We start from the raw sequence: 27,527 nt of genomic DNA on the forward strand, positions 1-27,527 counted from the left end.
CATGGAGAGCCTCACAATGATTATTATTAACCTTTATTTAACTAGGCAAGTCAGTTAAGAACAAATTATTATTTACAATGACGGCCTACACCGGCCAAACCCGGACGACACTTGACCAATTGTGTGCCGCCCTATGGGACTCCCAATCACGGCCAGTTGTGATACAGCCTGGAATCTAACCAGGGTGTCTGTAGTGACGCCTCTAGCACTGAGATGCAGTACCTTAGACCGCTGTGCCACTCAGGAGCTCATAAGTTTGATGAAATTCCATTAACTTTCAGTCTAATAGGGCTATATCCTTACTTTTGTAGCTCTTCACCAGTTTCTTGTATGTTTATTGTACATAAATATTAACACAACATGCAACAATTTCAACGATTTTTCTGAGTTACAGTTCATATAAGGGGCTGCAGGTAGCCTGGTGGTTAGAGCGTTGGGCCAGTAACCGAAATGTTGCTAGATCGAATCCCTGAGCTGACAAGGTAAAAATCTGTCTTTCTGCCCCTGAACAATGCAGTTAACCCACTGTTACCCGGTAGGCCGTCATTGTTAGTAAGATTTGTTCTTAACTGACTTGCCTAGTTAAATAAAGGTTAAATGTAATGTGTCCTTTTATTGTCCTCAGCACAAGGTGCAGCTGTGTAATGATTATGCTGTCACACCTGTCAGGTGGATGGGTTATCTTGGCGAAGGAGAAATGCTCACTAACAGGGACGTAAGCATATTTGTGCACACAATTTGAGAGAAACAAGCTTTTTGTGTGTATTGGAAAATTTCGGAGATTTTTTATTTCAGCTCATGAAACATGGGACCAACACTTTACATGTTGCGTTTATATTTTTTTCAGTGTACAGTTGTGGCCAGAAGTTTTGAGAATTACACAAATATACATTTTCACAGACTCTGCTGCCTCAGTTTGTGTGATGGCAATTTGCATATACTCCAGAATGTTATAAGGAGTGATCAAATTAATTGCAATTAATTGCAAAGTTCCCCCCCAAAAAACATTTCCACTGCATTTCAGCCCTGCCACAAAAGGACCAGCTGACATCATGTCAGTGATTCTCTCGTGAATGTTGACGAGGACAAGGCTGGAGATCACTCTGTCATGCTGATTGAGTTCGAATAACAGACTGGAAGCTTCAAAGGAGGGTGGTGCTTGGAATCATTGTTCTTCCTCTGTCAACCATGGTTACCTGGAAGGTAACACATACCGTCATCATTGCTTTGCACAAAAAGTGCTTCACAGGCAAGGATATTGCCGCCAGTAAGATTGCACCTAAATCAACCATTTATCGGATCATCAAGAACTTCAAGGAGAGCGGTTGTTGTGAAGAAGGCTTCAGGGCGCCCAAGAAAGTCCAGCAAGTGCCAGGACCGTCTCCTAAAGTTGATTCAGCTGCGGGATCGGGGCACCACCAGTACAGAGCTTGCTCAGGAATGGGAGCAGGCAGGTGTGAGTGTATCTGCACGCACAGTGAGGCGAAGACTTTTGGAGGATGGCCTGGTATCAAGAAGGACAGCAAAGAAGTCACTTCTCTCCAGGAAAAACATCAGGGACAGACTGATATTCTGCAAAAGGTACAGGGATTGGACTGCTGAGGACTGGGGTAAAGTCATTTTCTCTGATGAATCCCCCTTCAGATTGTTTGGGGCATCCGGAAAAAGCTTGTCCGGAGAAGACAAGGTGAGCGCTACCATCAGTCATGTGTCATGCCAACAGTAAAGCATCCTGAGACCATTCATGTGTGGGGTTGCTTCTCAGCCAAGGGAGTGGGCTCACTCACAATTTTGCCTAAGAACACAGCCATGAATAAAGAATGGTACCAACACATCCTCCAAGAGCAACTTCTCCCGACCATCCAGGAACAGTTTGGTGACGAACAATGCCTTTTCCAGCATGATGGAGCACCTTGCCATAAGGCAAAAGCGATAACTAAGTGGCTCGGGGAACAAAACATCGATATTTTGGGCCCATGGCCAGGAAACTCCCCAGGCCTTGTGGTCAATCCTTAAGAGGTGGTTGGGCAAACAAAACCCACAAATTCTGACAAACTCCAAGCATTGATTATGGAAGAATGGGCTGCCATCAGTCAGGATGTGGCCCAGACGTTATTTGAAAGCATGCCAGGGCGGATTGCAGAGGCCTTGAAAAAGAAGGGTCAACACTGCAAATATTGACTCTTTGCATCAGCTTCATGTAATTGTCAATTAAAGCCTTTTACACTTGTAATTAAACTTCAGTTTTCCATAGTAACATCTGACAAAAATATCTAAAGACACTGAAGCAGCAAACTTGGTGGAAATTAATATTTGTGTCATTCTCAAAACTTTTGGCCACAACTGTAGTTAGGCATAACTGTCCTCTCCATGTTCAGCTGGAATTTAGCCTGAAAAGGATTTGAGAAATATGATATAGGCCTACGTCTCGTTTTGCGCCGCACAGAATATCAGATCTCAACAACGATTGGAGAAGTGTTGAACATAACCAGTAGACTACCACATCCTGATGATTTATATCTGATACATATATATTTAATCATTTTATATATCAAGTTGTAGAAACACCTCAAGGATGATCAATGGAAATAGGATGCACCTGAGCTCAATTCAAAAGTTTGGGGTCACTTAACACCAGTCTCAACGTCAACAGTGAAGAGGCGACTCCGGCATGCTGGCCTTCTAGGCAGAGTAGCAAGGGCCAGTTTTATTGCTTCTTTAATCAGCACCACAGTTTTCAGCTGTGCTAACATAATTGCTAAAGGGTTTTGTAATGATCAATTAGCCTTTTAAAATGATAAACTTGGATTAGCTAACACAACATGCCTTTGGATCACAGGAGTGATGGTTGCTGATAATGGGCCTCTGTACGCCTATGTAGATATTCCATTTTAAAAAATCATCAGTTTCCAGCTACAATAGTCATTTACAACAATAACAATGTCTACACTGTATTTCTGATCAATTTGATGTTATTTTAATGACGGCCAAAAAACTGCTTTTCTTTCAAAACAAGGACATTTCTAATTGAGCCCAAACTTTTGAAAACTTTTCTGGTTAGAGCCAGTTTGCGCTGTTCTGTGAAGGGAGTAGTACACAGCATTGTACGAGATCTTCAGGCGTTTCCAGCTTCAATAGTCATTAACAATGTATACACTGTATTTCTGATCAATTTGACATTATTTTAATGGACAAGAAATGTACTTTTCTTTCAAAAACAAGGACATTTCTAAGTCACCCCAAACTTTTGAATAGTAGTGTATTTTATTTTATTTTTTATCTTTCTTTTTTTAACCTTTATTTAACCAGGCAAGTTAGTTAAGAACAAATTCTTATTTTCAATGACGGCCTAGGAACAGTGGGTTAACGGCCTTGTTCAGGGGCAGAACCACAGATTTTTACTTTGTCAGCTCGGGGATTCGATATTGCAACCTTTCAGTTGCTCTAACAACTAGGTTACCTGTCACCCGGTATGGCCAGAAGAGGACTGGTCACCGCTCTGAGCCTGGTTCCTCTCTAGGTTTCTTCCTAGGGAGTTTTTTGTGGCCACTGTGCTTCTACATCTGCATAGGTTGCTCTTTGGGGATTTTAGGCTAGGTTTCTGTTAAGCACTTTGTGACAACTGCTGATGTAAAAATGGTTTCATAGAATACATTTGACTGACATGTATATCACACAAATTGACTGGTTCTTCTGATGTTGTTCACACAGGAGACCATGTTGAGACATTCTCTACATCCAGAGAGCAACAGCAGGAAGATCACAGAGCTAAGAAATCTCACCACTGCCCACATTGTGTGGAGATTTTCCCATTTCTATCAAAGCTAAAAATACACCTAAAAATACACACAGGAGAGAAGCCTTACTCCTGCTCTGACTGTGGGGCGAGTTTCTCTCGACTGGATACCTTAAAAACACACCAACGTATACATACGGGAGAGAAGCCTTACTACTGCCCTGACTGTGGGGAGAGATTCTCTCAAAAGACCAACTTAAAAGCACACCAACAAATACATACAGGAGAGAAGCCTTACTCCTGCTCTGAATGTGGAAAAGGTTTCTCCCGATCAGAAAACTTAAAATCACATGAACGTATACATACAGGAGAGAAGCCTTACTCCTGCTCTGACTGTGGAAAATGCTTCAAAACATCAACTGGGCTAACAGTTCATCAGAAAACACACACAGTAGAGAAGTCTTACTTCTGCTCTGACTGTGGAAAATGCTTCAAAACATAATCTGAGCTAAAAGTTCATCAGAGAACACATACAGGAGAAAAGCCTTACTCCTGTTCTGACTGTGTAAAATGCTTCAAAACATCATCTGAGCTAAAACTTCATCAGCGAACACACACAGGAGAGAAGCCTTACTCCTGCTCTGACTGTGGGGCGAGTTTCTCTCGACTGGATACCCTAAAAACACACCAACGTATACATACGGGAGAGAAGCCTTACTACTGCCCTGACTGTGGGGAGAGATTCTCTCAAAAGACCAACTTAAAAACACACCAACAAATACACACAGGAGAGAAGCCTTACTCCTGCTCTGATTGTGGGAAGAGTTTCTCCCTATCGGGTACCTTGAAATCACATGAACGTATACATACAGGAGAGAAGCCTTACTACTGCTCAGACTGTGGAAAATGTTTCTCCCGATCGGGTACCTTGAAATCACATGAACGTATACATACAGGAGAGAAGCCATACTCCTGCTCTGAATGTGTAAAATGCTTCAAAACATCGACTGAGCTAAAACTTCATCAGAGAACACACACAGGAGAGAAGCATTACTCCTGCTCTGACTGTGGAAAATGCTTCAAAACATCAACTGAGCTAAAACTTCATCAGAGAACACACACAGGAGAGAAGCCTTACTTCTGCTCTGACTGTGGGAAGTGTTTCTCTCACCATAGCAACTTAAAAACACACCAACGTATACATTAAGGAGAAAAACCTCATCAGTTCTCTGACCAGCTAAGAATAAAGTCACTCCATCACTTAATTCTCATCTCATAAAAGAAGTTGAAATGGATCAAATGAAGAAAGTGTAAAAAACTGTGCAGAGGAAAGGGAGCGTTCTAGAATGTTAGCCTCTGTTTACTGATCAGTGTGCACCTTGTCAGTTTTAGTGTGTTTTGTTTTGTTAGCTTCTACTGTAAATATTTGCCCTTAGTGTTGAATACCCTCTGTGAGGCTTCTCATTTTGAAAACTAACACTAGTCTGCCAATTGACTGGGTGGTACTGCTTCCCTCTCAGCCTGGTCTGACTCTGTCTGTGGGGAGAGTTTCAACTGGGCAGCTTAAAAACACACCAACGTTTACACGTAGGAGAGAAGCCTTACTCCTGCTCTGTGGAAGGGTGGGCGTGTAACTCAAACGTCTAGCCAAAGGATGCGTCTTTGAATCTCATCACGGACGTCTTTAGCATTTTAGCTAATTAGCAACTTTGCAACTACTTACTACTTTTTAGCTATTACTTAGCATGTTAGCTTAGCATGCAACTACTTAGCATGTTAGCTAACCTTTCCCCTAAACCCTTTAACTCTACCTTAAACCCCTCACCCCTAACCTAGCTAACGTTAGCAACAAAAAATTGGAATTCGTAACATATCATACATATTACAAGTCCGTAACATATTGTATGAATAGCAATCCTTAAAATAACATATGAATTGTAATTCGTAACATACGATACGTCCTACAAGTCGTATTATACTGAACAACAATCTAAACGCAACAATTTCAAAGATTTACAGTTCGTATAAGGAAATCAGTCAATTGAAATAAATAAATGAGGCCCTAATCTATGGATTTCACATTACTGGGCAGGGGCTCAGCCATGGGTGGGACTTGAGAGGGCTTAGGCCCACTTGGGAGCCAGGCCCAGCCATTCAGAATGAGTTTTTCCCCACAAAAGGTCTTTATTACAGACAGAAATACTACTCAGCCCCCCTCAGACAGGAGGTCCTGGGCTGCCGTGGTTACATGTGATCTGCAGTTGTGAGGCTGGTTGGATGTACTGCCAAATTCTCTAAAAGGACGTTAGAGGTGGCTTATGGTAGAGATATAAATATTGAGTTCTCTGGCAACAGCTCTGGTGGACATTCCTGCAGTCATCATGAGAATTGCACATTCCCTAAACTTGAGACATATGTGACATTGTGTTGTGTGGCCTTTTATTGTCCCCCAGCACAAGGTGCACCTGTGTAATGATAATGCTGTTTTATCAGCATCTCGATATGCCACACCTGTCAGGTGGATGGATTATCTTGACAAAGGCTGAAATGCTCACTAGCAGGGATATAAACAAAGTTGTGCACAACATTTGAGAGACATTAGCTTTTTGTGCATATGGAACATTGCTGGATTTTTTTATTTCAGCTCATGAAACCAACACTTTACATGTTTAGTTTATATTTTAGTTCATTTACTGTGATAGTCCAAACATACTAAATGGAGTGGCACTGAAGTTTTTTGTATAATATTAAACGTTTTGCTCTGAGACCAGGTTGTCCCTCTGCAGTATTCTGTGGGAAGGAGCTAGTATACCATTTTTTTATTTTTTTATTGAACCTTTGTTTAACTAGGCAAGTCAGTTAAGAACCAATTCTTATTTACAATGGTGGCCTAGGAACAGTGGGTTCAGATTTTTACCTTGTCAGCTCGGGGATTTGATCTAGCAACCTTTTGGTTACTGGCCCAATGCTCTAACCACTAGGCTACCTTCCGCCCCTAACATGTGTCAGATAGAGATGGTGTGATGATCACTTTTCACCATTAGTCTGGGGGGGATTGTTTTACAACTTTATTTAATGATACACAGTTTATGAAATGAATACATGTGTTTATTAATTGTCTTTAAAGCTAGATTAGTTATTTTAGTTACTGATCATGAATGTGTTTGGACAACTGCATTGAAGAAAACGTTATTGATCTGCCAATGAAAAATAAAGTTACATAAATATGTACTGGTCAACCTCTTCTTCTCTTTAGTATTCAGTTCTTCATATTAGATCTGACAGTATGAATGGTTCTTATGGTTGTATTCAGTTCTTCATATTAGATCTGACAGTATTAATGGTTCTTATGGTTGTATTCAGTTCTTCATATTAGATCTGACAGTATGAATGGTTCTTATGGTTGTATTCAGTTCTTCATATTAGATCTGACAGTATGAATGGTTCTTGTGGTTGTATTCAGTTCTTCATATTAGATCTGACAGTATGAATGGTTCTTATGGGCTGAGTGCCTGGAGTGTTGTATGACTACAGTCAGGAGTTCTCTCTGACCCTGTGATGTCACCAGCACATTAAGTACATTCATCTTAAGATATCCAGGTGAGACAACCACATATCACAGTAAATACATTTCTCCTCAATTAGTCAGTGTCACATTATTATTTGTGTTTTGGGGGGATACTCTTTAAAGACGTAGGGTTTCAGACCTTTTCGGGCAGATGGGCAGGGACTCTGCTGTCCTAGCATCAGAGGGAAGCTGGTGCCACCATTGGGGTGCCAGGACAGAGAAGTGCTTTGACTGGGCTGAGAGGGAGCTTGACCTCCTTTAGCAGTGGGACAGCCATGAGACCAGAGGTGGCAGAACTGAGTGCTCGGGTTGGGATACCGGGTTTGAGCATAGCCTGAAGGTAGAGATGGGGCTGCTGTTCTTGCTGCACCGTAAGTAAACACCATTGTCTAGTGGATGTGAGCTTTGACTGGAAGCCAGTGGAATGTACGGAGGAGCAGGGTGACATGGGGGAACTTGGGAAGGTTAAACACCCAGATGGACTGCAGTGTTCTAGATAAGTTCAGTGGCGACCCATCATTCAGGGCAGGTGAGCCACCTGTTTTGAGCCCCACAGTTTTAGCGCTAAAAAAGTGTGAAAAAAATGATCTGTTTGCAAACAATGTAAAAACAACATTTATAATTGAGTTATTAATAAAGCCACATACAAAAATGGTCTCTTTTTTGTTTTCTTGAGTAAGGCAGCTCCAAAATGCAGGTCTTTCAGCCTAGCTCATTGCCTTCTGTGGAGGTGGGGTAAGCCAGCAGAAAATACGGAGCGTTGTGCCGTGATTGGCTCAGTGTTCTGTCATTCATGGGGACAATACGTCACTGCCAAGTCTAAGGGTAGAACTTAAAATTCAAGCCGCTTGGGTGCTGCCATAGACTTACATTTGATGTGCCCATCCAAGAATGCTCAAGGTCATTGTCCACAGAGAAAATAACATCAAATCATGTTATATCTACAGTCACTTTGATTGGACTGATCATGTCAACATCATACTTTCAAAATCTGATCTAGCAGTCTTCATCATGGATCAAGTCGACAATCTACTGGCAAATCCTTTTTAATCTTTGTCATATGAAGAGCAATCATGAGAAATTATCGATAAAACGTATCGGTTCTCATCTGCCATTGGACATAAGCATTACACAACAAGTTGGAAATTGCAAATTCAACAATGAGTGGTTTGAAAGGAATCAGTGGAGTGGCTGTGTGGTCCCAAATCTGAGATGAAGGGGCTCTTTTCCTAGTTTAAAATTGTAAACATTCAACATTGGCCGTGCTGTCAATAAAGCTTGATTTGTGCCGCGCTCAAAACAACTTAACTCGGTACTTCAAAATCTGACTTGAGTGAGTTCAAGACAACTGGGAACTCGGGGGAAAGCAAGCTACGACTGAGAAAATAGGTTTTGAACTTTCATCCAACTCGGAATTGTAAATTGGGAACTCGGGTCTCTTTCTACAGCTACGACATGAAGATCACTGACGTCATCATGATTCCATTTTTTCCCCCTTTGAGTTGCCAGTTGTCTTGAAAGCACCATAAATCCAGAGAATGCCAGACTTTGATGACAAAGTTTGATGACAAAATATGCCCATGAAGGACTGCCGTGCCACCTTCCTGTTCAAGTGAGCACAACACAACAAGGTGAGTCCAAAAATGTCTTGTCTGCTGCTGCATAAATTATGTAATATGCCAGGGAGATGTGTATACTGTAGCTAAGAAGGTAATACTAAGTGTATGTTGTGTAGTAAGATGTTAGTAGCCCATGTGCCTCACCCTAATAATTTGGTCTATTTTCACCTCTTCATTTTGTCTCCTGTTCTGACTTGGTGGTTCACATGTAGCCTATAACCTGTTTTTGAGAAATGTAATCATTGAATATTGTAAGCGTTTTCATTGTCTGCTTATATGCCCCTTAATTTTTCCTACGGTTCTGACTTGGCGTACAGGAAGAACACTGTAAGAACGGCCCATGTTCTGAATTCTGTTGCTTTGCATTTCAAAAGGGCAAATAGTTATATTGACTCCGTCCTAGCTCGCTCATTAATGTCTTAATCGAAATTACAGATTGCCTCTTATCCGCTTTTCGTCCCCTTATGCCATACATCTCAATTGTCAGTAGAAACCACATTTGTTTAATCAAGTCAGCCATGTTTTTTTAGAAGACAGTAAATAAGGCTGAATGAACTGTTTCGTTGCCAGACAAGGCTCCGCTGATAGCCAGGTGTAGCAGTGGTAAGTTGTTTGGACTATGCTTTTCGGTCAGCTTTATGTAACAGTTTGTGGGCACCCTTTCTCACCGTTATAGTGCAATTAATGTATTGTTTAGTATTGTGTTGTGTAGTGGCTTTGCATCCCACTTTTTAATTTAATCATTATTAAACTAGTCAAGTCAGTTAAGAACAAATTCTTATTTACAATGACGGCCAACCCTGGACGATGCTGGGCCAATTGTGCGCTTCCCTATGGGACTCACAATCACGGCCGGATGTGATTCAGCCTGGATTCGAACCAGGGTTGGTAGTGATGCCTCTTGCACTGAGATGCAGTTTCTTAGACAGCTGAGCCACCCGGGAGCCGCTAAAAGGTTTGCGCCCAACGTCGGGCAGGAGTTTGACGGCACAAGCGGGGAGCCCAGCTCACAGAGATTTGAGAAATGTATTGCTATTCTTCCCCAGATCTGTGCCTCGCCAAAAACCTGTCTCGGAGCTCGACGGACAATGTCTTCCACCTCGTGACTTGGTTTTTGCTCTGACATGCACTGTCAACTGTGGGACCTTATACAGACAGGTGTGTTCCTTTCCAAATCATGTCCAATCATTTGAATTTACCACAGGTGGATTCCAGTCAACTTGTAGAAACATCTCAAGGATGATCAATGGAAACAGGATGCACTTGAGCTCAATTTTGAGTCTCAGAGCAAAGGGTCTGAATACTTATGCAAATGAGGTATTCATTTGTATAAATTTGCTAAAATATTTGCTTTGTCATTATGGGGTATTGTGTGTATATTGATGATGGGTAAAAAATGCATTTAATTAATTTTCAAATAAGGCTGTAAAGTATTAAAATGTGGAAAAAGTCAAGGGGTCTTGTATAATGCCCCGTATATGCTTTAAATTACACATTTACAGAACTGTAGTGATAAACACAATGAAATAATGGAAAATGCATGTCCAATGGATATCTCTGTATTAGTATTATCCACATTAAAACACCTAGGTAGATCAGTGGTTATCTCTGTATTAGTATTATCTCTGTATTACCCACATTAAAACACCTAGGTAGATCAGTGGTTATCTCTGTATTAGTATTATCTCTGTATTACCCACGTTAAAACACCTAGGTAGAGCAGAGAGGACAGAGCATGTGGCTTTGCAACACAGGTGTTTCATCTCCACACTGGGATGATTTTAACAGTGCAACGCCACACAGGCCTCATGCCGCTCAGGTAGGAGAGTACCAGAAATAAATGAATAAAAAACACAAAACTAATAAAGGAACACACAGTCACCAACAATATATCCCTGGCGTCAATACTTTCAACTGGCTCAGCTCACTGTTACAGTATAACTTTAGTACGTCCCCTCGCCCCGACCTCGGGCGCGAACCAGGGACCCTCTGCACACATCAACAACAGTCACCCACGAAGCGTCGTTACCCATCACTCCACAAAAGCCGCGGCTCTTGCAGAGCAAGGGGAACCACTACTTCTAGGTTTCAGAGCAAGTGACGTAACCGACTGAAAGGCTGCTAGCTCGCACCACCGCTAACTAGCTAGCCATTTCACATCCGTTACACTCGCTGTTACAGTACAGCACCACCAAATTCCATTTATTAAGTAACCATCTGTCTTATGTAACCAGAATAACTTACCTATCATACTATTTTGAGAGTCCCAGATTTATATTTACTTTGTTACATCTAGTCTATGAGACGAGGCTGCACCTTAACCTACATTATAAACACGCAGGTAAAGAGGTGTTTTTTCCCTTCATTATCTGCATGTGGCATAAGCTCACCCACCTCACAGCATGAATCTAAAATAGTTAATAACTTTGGCTGTGAGTGATGGGAGAAAATCTGACTCTTAAGGCAATTACTTGAATCATTCAATGAATGTTTTGTTAAAAAACTTGATGATAAAAATGTTTTTTTTTTTAATGTGACTTCGCTATGGGGCCATCAATGGGAGTTGGGCCGTGCTTCAGCTGAACTGCAGTACCGAAAATGCACTCTGAGCACAGTGGAAAGCATGCTTATAGACTGGAAGCCTGCCCTCTTGATCCGAGAAGGGTGTAATTGCAGACCGCAATTAGGGGCGTTCTCTGATATCGGGTGTTTCATGAAATCAAGTTTACACCAATTGATGCTCCCCATTGGTCCGTGGCCGTTTCTTTTGCGTTGGGGACAACAGTTGTTGACAAATTTAGCATTGTAGCTAAACCATAACCCTTTTCCTAACCTTAATCTCAGTCTCCTAACCGCCACGTTAGTTATCCAAACCTGCATGGTAAACAAATCCCTACCCCTCACCCTTTTCCTAACCTTAACCTCAGTCTCCTAACCTGCCAAGCTAATTCACCTAACCTGCCACTAATTCTCCTAACCTGCCACTTGAATTATCCTAACCTGCCACTTTAATTATCCTAACCTGTTATGTATGCTATGTTCCTAGTTAAATAAATACTTATTTTTTTTAACAAATTGTGTCCATCAGTTTCATAACACCGGAACTGACCAATGGCGTGTATCAATTGTTATTATAACAGGGAACATCCACATCAAGAAACTGTACAGTCGTGGCCAAAAGTTTTGAGAATGACACAAATATTAATTTCCACAAAGTTTGCTGCTTCAGTGTCTTTAGATATTTTTGTCAGATGTTACTATGGAATACTGAAGTATAATTACAAGCATTTCATATGTGTCAAAGGCTTTTATTGACAATTACATGAAGTTGATGCAAAGAGTCAATATTTGCAGTTTTGGCCCTTCTTTTTCTAAGACTTTTGCAATCTGCCTTGGCATGCTGTCAATTAACTTCTCGGCCATATCCTGACTGATGGCAGCCCATTCTTGCATAATCAATGCTTGGAGTTTGTCAGAATGTGTGGGTTTTTGTTTGTCCACCCGCCTCTTGTGGCTTGACCACAAGTTCTCAATGGGATTAAGGTCTGGGGAGTTTCCTAGCCATAGACCCAAAATATTGATGTTTTGTTCCCCGAGCCACTTAGTTATCTCTTTTGCCTTATGGCAAGGTGCTCCATCATGCTGGAAAAGGTATTGTTCGTCACCAAACTGTTCCTGGATGGTTGGGAGAAGTTGCTCTCAGAGGATGTGTTGGTACCATTCTTTATTCATGGCTGTGTTCTTAGGCACAATTGTGAGTGAGCTAATCCCTTGGCTGAGAAGCAACCCCACACATGAATGGTCTCAGGATGCTTTACTGTTGGCATGCCACAGGACTGATGGTAGCGCTCACCTTGTCTTCTCTGGACAAGCTTTTTCCGGATGCCCCAAACAATCGGAAAGGGGATTCATCAGAGAAAATGACTTTACCCCAGTCATCAGCAGTCCATTCCCTGTACCATTTGCACAATATCAGTCTGTCCCTGATGTTTTTCCTGGAGAGAAGTGGCTTCTTTGCTGCCCTTGACACCAGGCCATCCTCCAAAAGTCTTTGTCTCACTGTGCGTGCAGATGCACTCACACCTGCCTGCTGCCATTCCTGAGCAAGCTCTGTACTGGTGGTGCCCCGATCCCGCAGCTGAATCAACTTTAGGAGACGGTCCTGGCGCTTGCTGGACTTTCTTGGGTGCCCTGAAGCCTTCTTCACAACAATTGAACCGCTCTCCTTGAAGTTCTTATGATCCGATAAATGGTTGATTTAGGTGCAATCTTACTGGCAGCGATATCCTTGCCTGTGATGCCCTTTTTGTGCAAAGCAATGATGACACGTGTTTCCTTGCAGGTAACCATGATTGACAGAGGAAGAACAAGGATTCCAAGCACCACCCTCCTTTTAAAGCTTCCAGTCTGTTATTCGAACTCAATCAGCATGACAGAGTGATCTCCAGCCTTGTCCTCGTCAACACTCACAACTGTGTTAACGAGAGAATCACTGACATGTCACCTGGTCCTTTTGTGTCAGGGCTGAAATGCGGTGAAAATGTTTTTTGGGGATTCAGTTAATTTGCATGGCAAAGAGAGTGCAATTAATTGCAATTAATCTGATCACTCTTCATAGCATTCTGGAGTATATGCAAATTGCCATCATACAAACTGAGGCAGCAGACTGTGAAAATTTATATTTGTGTCATTCTCAAAACTTTTGGCCACGACTGTACAGTAGTTGGTGGCGCGGGGAATAGTTGAAAGAGCAATTGGTGCTGAGGAAGCTATGGTAGTGGATGACCCGCAGCCGGTTGAGATTCCTGACGTCGTTCACCAGTTGAAGGATACCGATTGTAAAGATGAATTGTACGTGCTGCTGAAAGGTTTTTGGGAGTTCAGGAATTAACATTGGAAGCATTGCAGGCAGTGGTGGAAAAAAGTACCTAATTGTCATATGTGAGTAAAAGTAAAGATACTTGAGTCCTTTCCTATCAAGGTAAAAGTGAAAGCCACCCAGTAAAATACTACTTGAGTAAAAGTCTAAAGGTATTTGGTTTAGGCGGTCAGATGCGGAACAGTTGCTATACCAAGTGGTGATGCAGCGTCAAAACGTCATCAGAGCGCGCAACAGGACATTGTACTGTCTACACTCGGTTTGTTGTTTACATTAAAACATTTTCATTAAATCAATTTTAATCCGAACAAACGTTTTGTTGCTAAGGATTCCACGACGCGGTTAGCCTTTACGGCTGGGACTGCAAGTTTGTGTTCCTTTGTTTTGCGTGGATTCAGTGAGTGCTAGCTGGCTGTACTACAGACACCTGTCGTCGTCGTGGGAAAGACTCATTGTTATCTTTTTGTAAAACAACTGGTTGCAGGAGATCCTGAGGGAAATCGACGAGTATCGACAGCTTTACGCTATGGAGGAACAACATACTCCTTCATGGAAAGATCCGACCACCTCACAAAATAACTTTAACCCGACAAAAAAAAGAAAAACAGATTAATCTACAGACACGGACGATTTACTTAGCAGGGCTGAGGGGGAGTTTGGAGATCAGCCAGTGTGTAATTCTCACGCTCCAAAGAGAAAACAAGACACTCACAGCCAAGGTAAAAATCCACGATTCCAACATGGATTGTCTACTCAGGGAAAACAGGGTGATGAAGGAGTCGCTACTAGACATGCGTGAAAATCTATTTTTTTCTGGGATTCCTGAGGACGCATCCAATAATCCAGAGGGCTCGATCAGAGAATTCATGCAATCAGCCTTGAAACTTCCTATAGAGTCTGTAAACAAGGTGGCTTTCCACCGAGTACACAGACTTGGAGCTCGGAGCGACAAGACCAAGGGTCCCCGACCGATCATCGCAAAATTTGAACACTACCAAGAAAAGGAGCTGATCAAAAGCAGAGGAAGGGAGTTTAAAGGGACCAAATTCGGTCTTAATGACCAATTTCTAAGGGAGATAAACGAACGTCGTAAGAGACTGTATCCGGTACAAAGACAACAAAGGAAGGATGGTAGGCGTGCCTTTATCATTGTGGACCAACTCTTTATAGATGGACAGCTATTCCGAGACAGCTCCATAACACCGTGGCTGTACTAAATTCTACAGGGACTTCAGGTTAATAGAAAAAAATAGAAGGTATGGGAACTGTAAAATTGTCTGAACATTATGAAGTGGATATGAACACACACATACTCAATTACATGCTTGCTTACACATACGGACTTATACATACACACACACACCTGATCTCGCTCTCCTCTCTCTCTCTCTCTCTCTCTCTTTTCTCATCTCTTCTCTCCCTTTCTCTCTCTTGTTGAGAACTGTTTTATAATTTAATGTGTTTATTGTTTGTCTATCTTTTTTATGTATTTGTCTACAAGTTTATATATGTTTACAACAAGCAAGGGGAAGATATCAGAATAGGGGCATTGGGGAATAATAACATATTGTATGGAATACATTTGTACTGTAGTGAAGTCGTCTCTAGAGTAATGCAAGGTCTCTTTCATGATCATGTGAAACGTCAACTGCTATGGAAATGCTGGGTTATATTTTTCAATTATGTTAAAGGTAATTATGATGCAACAATGATGGTGATATGATATGGATTACAATTATCATCATGAATATCAAGGCTATACGCACTACATGTTACACACATAGACACTCAACCATGCACATTGGCAGAGTTATTATTTATTTGGACATCACAGATTATAGTCTTACTCTTATACAGACATTGTACACACTCTCACTATATCCCATCCAATATCATACACATCAACCCACTCCGATTTGCCACACACATAATATCTTGTCTCAATTTTCTAACATCTGTGGCATTGGCTCACAGGCAAACAGGCAAGGGAATAAACAAATATTGATAGAACCTATTTCTTGAATTCTAAATATCAGACATTTGAAAGCTCTAGTTTTGACCTTCATAATACCTCTGATGGCAGTAACTTTACTAGCACTAATTATGGTCAATTTTGACTGAGAATAGTATCTAGTTACAGTAAGGGGTGAAATAAGTATAGCCAGTTATATTTGTAATGGTTTAGCAGATTATAAAAAAATATCAGTCTTTACATGGCTAAAAGAAAAGGAATATAACATATAGTGTTTACAGGAAACTCACTCTACATCCTTAGATGAAGTTGTGTGGAAAAAGGAATATAACATATACTGTTTACAGGAAACTCACTCTACATCCTTAGATGAAGTTGTGTGGAAAAAGGAATATAACATATACTGTTTACAGGAAACTCACTCTACATCCTTAGATGAAGTTGTGTGGAAAAAGGAATATAACATATAGTGTTTACAGGAAACTCACTCTACATCCTTAGATGAAGTTGTGTGGGAAAAGGAATATAACATATACTGTTTACAGGAAACTCACTCTACATCCTTAGATGAAGTTGTGTGGAAAAAGGAATATAACATATACTGTTTACAGGAAACTCACTCTACATCCTGTAGGAGTAATTGATACATATGTAGGTAGATATCACACTATTAAACAATAGACAGGTGTACACTAGAAAATAGGAGAAGAAGGCAGACGTGAGTGCATTTGCCATTCTGGTAAATACAGGAGACCAAAGATTAGCAGATGGCCAAAGTCATACGTGCTTTAAAGTGCATGTATGGAAAAAGCAGGACACCATTATGAAGATAAAATTGACAGGAACGGCCATAAGTGCTTAGGGTAAAGGCCATAAGTGCTTAGGGCAAGATAGACATATATTAATTTTAGGGGACAAGGGGGTCCTGCCCCCATTATAATCTAATCAAGAGCGGATACAGGCGTTATTGGGCGTAGACAAGCAGGAAGCCTGAAATGAAGGATAATGGTGGCAGATGACCATAGGAGAAGTAATTTAATTAATGTATGTAATGATCTCATGTGTGTGGATGTGTATAAAGAGCGAACCAGTGCTCTGGGAAGAGGTGTGTTCCGCGGGACATTCCAGATTGCTATACAATTGTATTAAAAGCATGTTTGATTTCACAAGTTCTTGTCAGCGTTATATTTGAACCGATTGTCCACAGACATAATTTGGCGAGCTTAGCCAGGAGGGACAGGGACTGCGGAATGGCGTTCAGGGCTGGAGATAGTTTCTTTGGACAATCTTGCAAACACTATGGCCACAACTATGAAAAAGGTAAGCTTGACAATCCTTAGATGAAGTTGTGTGGAAAAAGGAATATAACATATAGTGTTTACAGGAAACTCACTCTACATCCTTAGATGAAGTTGTGTGGGAAAAGGAATATAACATATAGTGTTTACAGGAAACTCACTCTACATCCTTAGATGAAGTTGCGTGGAAAAAGGAATGGGGAAGGGTGTGATGATATTAATTAACAATCATTTCGATCTGAATGTGCAAATAATCAGGAATGATTCTCAAGGAAGGTGGATCCTTTTGAATATGAAAGTGGACAAAAAAGAGATTTGGCTCATTAATTTATATTGTCCAAATCAGGATGATCCACACTTCTTCGAAAACATTTATACCAATTTATTGAACTGACAGGCAACAGATGATCTAATCATTATGGTAGGAGACTATAACACAGTGTTAAGTACCTCAATGGACTGTAAAGCTAATCACGACAAACTATCATCACCGTGCCCTTAAGGAAATCAGAAATATTATGGACATATTAGAAATAGTGGATATTTGGAGACTAAAAAACCCCGACCTAGTGAGATATACATGGAGGAGACTTAATCAAGCTAGTCGTCTTGACTACTTTCTTGTCTCTTTCTCTCTTGCATCAAAAGGTTTAAAAAGTTTTAATAGGAGACAGAATGGGATCGGATCATCATCTAATTGGCATTCACATAACTCTTATAGGTTTTCCACGTGGACGTGGATATTGGAAATTTAATCCAAGTTTACTGGAGGACAACATATTTTTAACTAAGACAAAAGAATTTATAACAGATTTTTTTCCAGTATAATATAGATTCAGCAAATCCGTTTGCTGTTTGGTATACCTTTAAATGTACCTTCAGGGGTCATTCAATTCAATATTCATCAATAATAAAAAATGCAGTTTCTGGCTAAAGAGCCAAGACTAACAAGGGAAATCCATGAACTAATAGTACAGGTAGATAGCAATAAAAAGGATACTACAGAGATACAAAATAAGTCAGAGGAAAAACAAAAAGAACTTGAGGAACTTATTCAAGAACGATCTAATGTAATCTATTACAAAAATGGAATATGGAGAAAAATGCACATAATTTTTCCTGATTCTCCAATACAGGAACGCTAACAAAAATAATTTGCAGAAACTCGTTACTGAAGACGGAGTCATCTATGATTCTCCGAATGATATTTTAAAAGAGGAAGCTAATTATTTTAGGCAGATGTTCTCTTTTCCATCACGTCCTCTCCCGCTGAATGAAGATTATGGTAAGGAATTCTTTACAAATAATATAAAAAATTAAAACTAACAAATGTACAGAAAGATCAGTGCAAAGGCCAAATTACAGAGGAAGAACTTTTTGAAGCAATTAAATCCTTTCAGTCTGGAAAAAACCCAGGGCTTGATGGCATACCTGTAACGATCGTCGGATGAGGAATAGGAAGGATCGGACCAAAACGCAGTGTGGTAAGTGTCCATGTTGATATTAATAAATAAACTGAACACTGCAATAACCAATAAAACAACCAAGAGAGTGAACGAAACGAAACACAAAACAACTACCCACATGGGACAAGAACATCCCTGCCGGCCAAACCCTCTCCTGGATTACACTGGGCCAATAGTGCACCGCCCCATGGGTCTCCCAGTCGTGGCCGGCTGTGACAGAGCCTGGACTCGAACCAGGATCTCTAGTGGCACAGCTAGTACTGCAATGCAGTGCGTTAGACCACTGCGCCACTCGGGAGGCCTGATATTTAGATTTTTTATTCACTACCGGTACTGTAGTTGGCAGCAATACACCAATAGTTGAAGTCTGCCATAAAACATTGAAGAAGAACTAGCACTAAAAGTGACGTTAGGATATATAAGTATCCTGTACGATACATTACGTTGTTACAGGTGTCAAGGTTATGGGCATGTGGCAGCAGTGTGTAGGAGGGAGGTTCCTGGGTGTGAGAAGTGTGCAGAAGGGCATGAGACAAAGGAATGTGTAGCATTGGGGAAAGTAGTGGTATGTGTTAATTGTAGGGGTGTCCATGGGGCTGGGGATCAGAAATGTCCCGTGCGAGAGAGGCAGGTTGAGGTTTCCAGGGTTAGTGTAGTGCAGAAGTTGTCATATGCTGAGGCAGTGAAGAAAGTAGAGGAAGATGTGTCAAGGGGGACGAATTCTGGGAGGAGCGGTGTGAGTAGTAGATTTGTACCAGTACAGAGGTGTTAAACCAACAAGTGATATATTTTTCAGTAAGATTGGATTTTTGTCATTTATAGCAATGGTTATCAACTGTACTGAAGGGATGGAATGTAGGTCGCAGAAAACTGAGGTTCTGGTGGCAGCTGCAGAGAGGTATTTGTGTGTGCGAGACTTGACATCAAAAGAGTTACAGGGTGTGTTAAGTGGTGGTGTCCCATCCTTTCAGGTTGTTGGCCTGAGATAGCACTAAATAGATTTAAATAGTGGAGTAGGGTGGTATAATTGTGAGTGTAGATAGTCGCGTATTTGTTTATTTTTCCAAGCGAAGTATTAACGAGTTGTACTCCAGTCTAGTAGGTGGCGGTAATGCAACATGCATCGGATGCCAACTGCCGTTAAAACCTCAGAAGAAGAAGGAGCACTAGAACTGTGCTATGAAGACGATAGTTTTTGTGTCCGTTTCAAATGTATTACTACATGTATGTAATAGCACGTTTACACTTTATAATATCGAAAGAACATGTCATAACATGTTAGGTAGCAAATCCGTCAAGGTATTGTCACGTTTGGTAAAGGTTTTATGACGTTTTTGTTGTGTCAAACCGAGTGAGTGAAGATCGTGATAAGTCACATCGTTAGAGACTGGGTTTGTCTGAGTGAATTAATATACATTATTTCGTCAAGATAAATTCATAAAGAATCCATGTATTTCAGATTTCTGAGTTCGTTTTACATGTTATTGTTTTGTTGTGTAATGTTTTTTTACGAGCTGATAAAATGGCGGCGGCAACTCTGAGTCAATGGACTTCAGTGCAGGCAGTGAGGTTGCATCAGAGAGACAATTTCACGGTTGCTCTACTGTTTTGAAGCTGAATGTAATGATAATCAGTTTTCTACATGTGTACTAATATTCAGAGACATTCAGTTGTTTCTATGTTATGTATTTTTGTTACTATGGTGTGAATGGTAAATACAAATGGTTTTTGTTTTTGCGAGTTGAATCACATTTTATTGGTCACATGCGCCAAATACAATGTGTAGACTTTACAGTGAAACTCTTCCTTCCAATAATACATAGTTAATAAATATAACAACTGGTAGACTTTACAGTGAAACTCTTGCTTCCAATAATACATAGTTAATAAATAAAGGGAAATATTTTCTAAAGAAAGTAATAGTAGCACAAGGAGTACCAGTACCGAGTCAATGTGCAGGGTGGTAATACAGGATCAATGTGCAGGGTGGTAATACAGGATGAATGTGCAGGGTGGTAATACAGGATCAATGTGCAGGGTGGTAATACAGGATCAATGTGCAGGGTGGTAATACAGGATCAATGTGCAGGGTGGTAATACAGGATCAATGTGCAGGGTGGTAATACAGGATCAATCTCTCTCTCTCTCTGTCCTCTCTCCCTCTCTGTCCTCTCTCTCTTTCTCTGTCCTCTCTCTCTTTCTCTGTCCTCTCTCTCTTTCTCTGTCGTCTCTCTCTCTGTCCTCTCTCTCTTTATCTGTCCTCTTTGTCTGTCCTCTGTCCTCTCTCCCTCTCTCTGTAATCTCTCCCTCTCTCCCTCTCTCTGTCCTCTCTCCCTCTCTCTGTCCTCTGTCTCTCTCTCTGTCCTCCCTCTCTCTCTCTGTCCTCCGTCTCTCTCTCTGTCCTCCGTCTCTCTCTCTGTCCTCCATCTCTCTCTCTGTCCTCCATCTCTCTCTCTGTCCTCCATCTCTCTCTTTGTCCTCCATCTCTCTCTTTGTCCTCCATCTCTCTCTTTGACCTCCATCTCTCTCTTTGTCCTCCATCTCTCGCTCGCTCTCGTTCTCTCACTCTCTCGTTCTCTGTGTGTGTGTCTTCCGTCCCTTTCCGTCCCTATCTCTGTCCTGTCTCCCTATCTCTGTCCTCCATCCCTCTCCGTTGGACGGTAGATAGGGATGGCCAAAGGCCAACATAACGCTAAATAATACAGTGAATATTATTCAGGAAAATAGTACATAGTACTGCCTAAAACATTCTGCAACCTTGTACTAAATGGTTTTTGAGTAATTTATGCATTTATGTGAATTTAGGAGATCTACTATAGGTTAAGTGCGCTTATTTTGTGTAATTTAAAGTGTGTACTTTGTCTAATGTAAATTCATGTTTTGTTGTCAATGATTAACTTCTACTTCCTCCCAATCCCGGATCCGGGAGCACCCCCATCCGTAAAAAAGCTGACTAGCATAGCCTAGCATAGCGTCACAAGTAAATACTAGCATCTAAATATCATTAAATCACAAGTCCAAGACACCAGATGAAAGATACACATCTTGTGAATCCAGCCATCATTTCTGATTTTTAAAATGTTTACAGGGAAGACACAATATGTAAATCTATTAGCTAACCACGTTAGCAAAAGACACAACTTTTTTTACTCCACCATTTTTTCCCTGCATAGGTAGCTATCACAAATTCGACCAAATAAAGATATAAATAGCCACTAACCAAGAAACAACTTCATCAGATGACAGCCTGATAACATATTTATTGTATAGCATATGTTTTGTTAGAAAAATGTGCATATTTCAGGTATAAATCATAGTTTACCATTGCAGCCACCATCACAACTCTCACCAAAGCGACTAGAATAACTATAGAGAGCAACGTGAATTACCTAAATACTCATCATAAAACATTTCTGAAAAATACACAGCGTACAGCAAATGAAAGACAAAGATCTTGTGAATCCAGCCAATATTTCAGATTTTTTAAGTGTTTTACAGCGAAAACACAATATAGCATTATATTAGCTTACTACAATAGCCAACCACACAACAGCATTGATTCAAGCCAAAAATAGCGATAACGTATAAACCAGCAAAATATATTAATTTTTTCACTAACCTTCTCAAACTTCTTCAGATGACAGTCCTATAACATCATATTACACAATACATCTAGAGTTTGTTCGAAAATGTGCATATTTAGCGGCACAAATCGTGGTTATACAATATGAATAGTAGCCAAAATGCAAACAAAATGTCGGGAGAAATCTTGGGAGAGGCACCTATTCTAATCGATAACTAATCATGAACTTGACTAAAAAATACAGGTTGGACAGCAAATGAAAGATACATTAGTTCTTAATGCAATCGCTGTGTTAGATTTTTTAAATTAACGTTACTACAACATACAGCGTGCGTTAAAGCGAGACCGCACCTAGATTAATGGCAGAATATGAGTTCTACATTTTTCAACAGAACAACGAATTAACATCATATATAGTTCTTTCTTTTTGATGAACTCCCATCAGAATCTTGGGCAAGGTGTCCTTAGTCCAAAAGAATCGTTGCTTGGTTGTAGATTGTCCTCTTCAACGTTCGAATTAGCAGTAAACATTAGCCATGTGGCAAAGACGTGTCCGACTCACTAAAACGCAGGACAAATAAATATCCGAAAATCGCAATATACCGATATAAACTGATATAACTCGCTTTAATATAACAACATTATGATGTCTTTAACACCTATATCAAATAAAAACAGAGCCGGATATATCTAAGAGCTATAAAGGGAGCTTTCTATCACGACAGCCAGAGGTCCTTCCTGCGTCAGAGCGAAGTGAACAAAGGCCGGACCCCACGTTCCCAGGCCATTTATAACCTCTCAGATCTGCCTAGAAACACCATTTCAATTCTCACTATTCACTGACATCCAGGGGAAGGCGTATGCAGTGCATCTCAACCAATAGAAGACAGGCAAATTAATAAACTGACCTGAGAACAGCTTGCAGAATTCAGCATTCTCACATCCTCATAGGAAAAATGCTCCAACTCGAGTTCTGTTTTACTCACAGATATAATTCAAACGGTTTTAGAAACTAGAGAGTGTTTTCTATCCAATAGTAATAATAATATGCATATTGTACGAGCAAGAATTGAGTACGAGGCAGTTTAATTTGGGAACAAAATTATTACAAAGTGCAAACAGCACCCCCTATTGAGAAGAAGTTTTAATTTACCTGATATATGGAAATGAGATAAATTAACAAAATCATTTTTTAATATATTTTGTTATAATAAAGAAAGTGGCAGAACTGTCAAGACAATAACTCTTTGTGTACGTTTCTCATTATATCTACAGGACGACTAGAATTAAGTCTGAGGCCGGTAACATCAACAGTGAGGACAAACCCAGGCTGCCTCTCTCCTTCCACACGGAGTCCAAACCTACAGTCACTCGGTCCTGCTTGTGACAGTGGAGCCCAGTTTGCACTGCAAGATCCAGAGATGACATCAGTGAAGCTGGAAGACTGCAGTCAAACACTGGAGCTGAATGTCAACATTAAAGATGAAGAAGAGGAGGAGAAGATTGGGAAATCTGTTTCTCATGGTAAGAGCAGGTTCTATCTAACTAAGTTTGTTGTTCATTCCAACTTCCCACTGTGCATGAAAAGTTGCAGTAGAACTGTTTCATGATGAACTGTTTCAATGAGAAGGTAGATGTTATTTCATGCTACTGAGACTTGCATGTTTTGACACCAGTATTGTCAGCATGTGTTTTATTCACTGGGCTGTCTGGAGTGATCAGAGAGGAGACTAAAGATGTGAAGTAGTTAAGTTCTGTGATACGGCTGTGTAGTTTCTAACTCTTGTGATAGTGAATGGAGGATGATATGGCTCATAGTGTTTGACTTTCGCCCCTTTTTAGTTTTTGACTCCTACCCAGTTTTAAAATAGTTTTATTCCCGTTCTGTAATTGTACAGCCGACTTACATGAATTTATATGTCACCCGGAACAGCCAGAAGAGGACTGGCCACCCCTCAGAGCCTGGTTCCTCTTTAGGTTTGTTCCGAGGTTCCTGCTTTCTAGCGAGTTTTTCGTGGCCACAGTGCTTCTACAACTGCATTGCTTGCTCTTTGGGGATTTTAGGCTGGGTTTCTGTAAAGCACTTTGTGACAACTACTGATGTAAAAAGGGCTTCATAAAATACATTTGATTGACATGTATATCACACCAACTGACTGGTTCTTCTGATGTTGTTCACATAGGAGACCATGTTGAGACATTCTCTACATCCAGAGAGCAACAGCAGGAAGATCACAGAGCTAAGAGGTCTCACCACTGCCCACATTGTGTGGAGATTTTCCCATTTCTATCAAAGCTAAAAATACACCTACAAATACACACAGGAGAGAAGCCTTACTCCTGCTCTGACTGTGGGGTGAGTTTCGCTCGACTGGATACCTTAAAAACACACCAACGTATACATACGGGAGAGAAGCCTTACTACTGCCCTGACTGTGGGGAGAGTTTCTCTCAAATGAGCAGCTTAAAAGCACACCAACAAATACATACAGGAGAGAAGCCTTACTCCTGCTCTGATTGTGGGAAGAGTTTCTCCCGATCGGATACCTTGAAATCACATGAACGTATACATACAGGAGAGAAGCCTTACTACTGCTCTGACTGTGGAAAACGTTTCTCCCGATTGGATAACTTGAAATCACATGAACGTATACATACAGGAGAGAAGCCATACTCCTGTTCTGACTGTGGAAAATGCTTCAAAACATTAACTGAGCTAAAAGTACATCAGAGAACACATACAGGAGAGAGGCGTTACTTCTGCTCTGACTGTGGAAAATGTTTTAAAACATCAACTGAGCTAAACCTTCATCAGAGAACACATACAGGAGAGAAGCCTTACTTCTGCTCTGACTGTGGGAAGAGTTTCTCCCGATTGGATTCCTTAAAAACACATGAACGTATACATACAGGAGAAAACCCTTACTCCTGCTCTGACTGTGTAAAATGCTTCAAAACATCAACTGAGCTAAAAGTTCATCAGAGAACACACACAGGAGAGAAGCCTTATTACTGCTCTGTCTGTGGAAAATGTTTTAAAACATCAAATGAGCTAAAAGTTCCTCAGAGAACACACACAGGAGAGAAGCCTTACGTCTGCTCTGGCTGTGGCAAGAGTTTCTCTCACCAGAGCAACTTAAAAACACACCAACGTGTACATTAAGGAGAAAAGCCTCATCAGTTCTCTGACCAGCTAAGAATAAAGTCACTCCATCACTTAATTAATCTCATAAAAGAAGTTGTAACGTTGAATTGGATCAAATGAAGAAAGTATAGAACACTATTGTAATCCTATTGTTTCGCACTGTGAGAGAACTGTCCAGAGGAAAGGGAGCATTACATAATGTTAGCCTCTCTTTACTTTACTGATCAGTGTGCACCTTGTCAGTTTTAGTGTGCTTTGTTTTGTTAGCTTCTACTGTAAAGATGTGCACTTAGTGTTGACCCTCTGTGAGGCTTCTCATTTTGATTTGAGATTTGTCAGACACTAGTCTGACAATTGACTAGGTGGTACTGCTTCCCTCTCAGCCTGGTCTGACTCTGTCTGTGGGGAGAGTTTCAACTGGGCAGCTTAAAAACACACCAACATTTACACGTAGGAGAGAAGCCTTACTCCTGCTCTGTGGTAGGATGGGCGTGTAACTCAAACGTCTAGCCAAAGGTTGCGTTTTTGAATCTCATCACAGAGGACTTTAGCATTTTAGCTAATTAGCAACGTGGTTACATGTGATCTGCAGTTGTGAGGCCGGTTGGATGTACTGCAAAATTCTCTAAAAGGACGTTAGAGGTGTCTTATGGTAGAGATATAAATATTGAGTTCTCTGGCAACAGCTCTGGTGGACATTCCTGCAGTCATCATGAGAATTGCACATTCCCTAAACTTGAGACATCTGTGATATTGTGTTGTGTGGCCTTTTATTGTCCCCCAGCACAAGGTGAACCTGTGTAATGATCATGCTGTTTTATCAGCATCTTGGTATGGATGGATGTTAATATGGAATATCTTGGCAAAGGCTGAAATGCTCACTAACAGGGATATAAACAAAGTTGTGCACAACATTTGAGAGACATTAGCTTTTTGTGCATATGGAACATTGCTGGATTTTTTAATTTCAGCTCATGAAACCAACACTTTACATGTTTAGTTTATATTGGTAGTCCAATGTAATGTAACCAAACATACTAAATGGAGTGGCATGGATAATATAATACGTTTTGCTCTGAGACCAGGTTGTCCCTCTGCAGTATTCTGTGGGAAGGAGCTAGTATACACTTTTTTTTATTTATTGAACCTTTATTTAACTAGGCAAGTCAGTTAAGAACAAATTCTTATTTACAATGATGGCCTAGGAACAGTGGGTTAACTGCCTTGTTCAGAAGCAGAACAACAGATTTTTACCTTGTCACCTCGGGCATTCGATCTAGCAACCTTTTGGTTACTGGCCCAATGCTCTAACCACTAGGCTACCTTCCGCCCCTAACATGTATCAGATAGAGATGGTGTGATGATCACTTTTCACCATTAGTTTGGGGGGATTATTTTACAACTTTATTTAATAATACACAGTTTATGAAATGAATACATGTGTTTATTAATTGTCTTTAAAACTAGAAGTTATTTTAGTTACTGATCATGAATGTGTTTGGATAACTGCATTGAAGCAAACTTTACTGATCTGCCAATGAAAAATAACGTTACATGAATATGTACTGGTCAACCTCTTCTTCTCTTTAGTATTCAGTTCTTCATATTAGATCTGACAGTATGAATGGTTCTTATGGTTGTATTCAGTTCTTCATATTAGATCTGACAGTATGAATGGTTCTTATGGTTGTATTCAGTTCTTCATATTAGATCTGACAGTATGAATGGTTCTTATGGGCTGAGTGCCTGGAGTGTTTTTGTATGACTACAGTCAGGAGTTCTCTCTGTCCCTGTAATTGAGTTGTTATTAAAGCCGCATACAGACATGGTCTCTTTTGTGTTTTCTTGAGTAAGGCAGCTCCAAAATGCAGGTGTTTCAGCCTAGCTCAGTGCTTTCTGTGGAGGTGGGGCAAGCCAGCAGAAAATACGGAGCTTTGTGCCGGGATTGGCTCAGTGTTCTGTCATTCATGGGGACAATACATCACTGCCAAGTCTAAGGGTAGAACTTGAAAATTCAAGCCCCTTGGGTGCTGCCATAGAGTTACATTAGAAGTGCCCATCCAAGAAGGCTCAAGGTCATTGTCCACAGAGAAAATAACGTCAAATCATGTTATATCTACAGTCGCTTTGATTGGACTGATCATGTCAACATCATACTTTCAAAATCTGAGCTAGCAGTCATCATCATGAATCAAGTCGACAATCTACTGGCAAATCCTTTTTAATCTTTGTCATATGAAGAGAAATAATGAGAAATTATA

The 27,527-nt window shown here is 40.6% G+C and overlaps 1 protein-coding gene and 1 pseudogene across 1 annotated transcript; both read left to right on the forward strand.

The window, feature by feature from the left end:
• The first annotated feature begins 3,776 nt into the window (after positions 1-3,776).
• Positions 3,777-25,889, forward strand: LOC120033691 (annotated as a pseudogene).
• Positions 8,879-25,337, forward strand: LOC120033477 (gastrula zinc finger protein XlCGF17.1-like). Its single transcript, XM_038979845.1, has 2 exons — positions 8,879-8,916; positions 24,390-25,337. The coding sequence occupies exons 1-2, from the start codon at positions 8,879-8,881 to the stop codon at positions 25,282-25,284; spliced, it is 933 nt and encodes a 310-aa protein (XP_038835773.1). The 3' UTR covers positions 25,285-25,337.
• Positions 25,890-27,527: the final 1,638 nt, after the last annotated feature.

Source organism: Salvelinus namaycush, chromosome 40, assembly GCF_016432855.1.
Source record: "Salvelinus namaycush isolate Seneca chromosome 40, SaNama_1.0, whole genome shotgun sequence".
NCBI lineage: Eukaryota > Metazoa > Chordata > Actinopteri > Salmoniformes > Salmonidae > Salvelinus > Salvelinus namaycush.

Excerpts from the sequence above, each read along its gene's own strand:
- LOC120033477 (XM_038979845.1), top strand. The coding sequence starts at position 8,879 with ATGCCCATGAAGGACTGCCGTGCCACCTTCCTGTTCAA. Across the intron at positions 8,917-24,389 it reads CGTGCCACCTTCCTGTTCAA|TGTGGAGATTTTCCCATTTC; the intron begins GTGAGCACAACA and ends CTGCCCACATTG.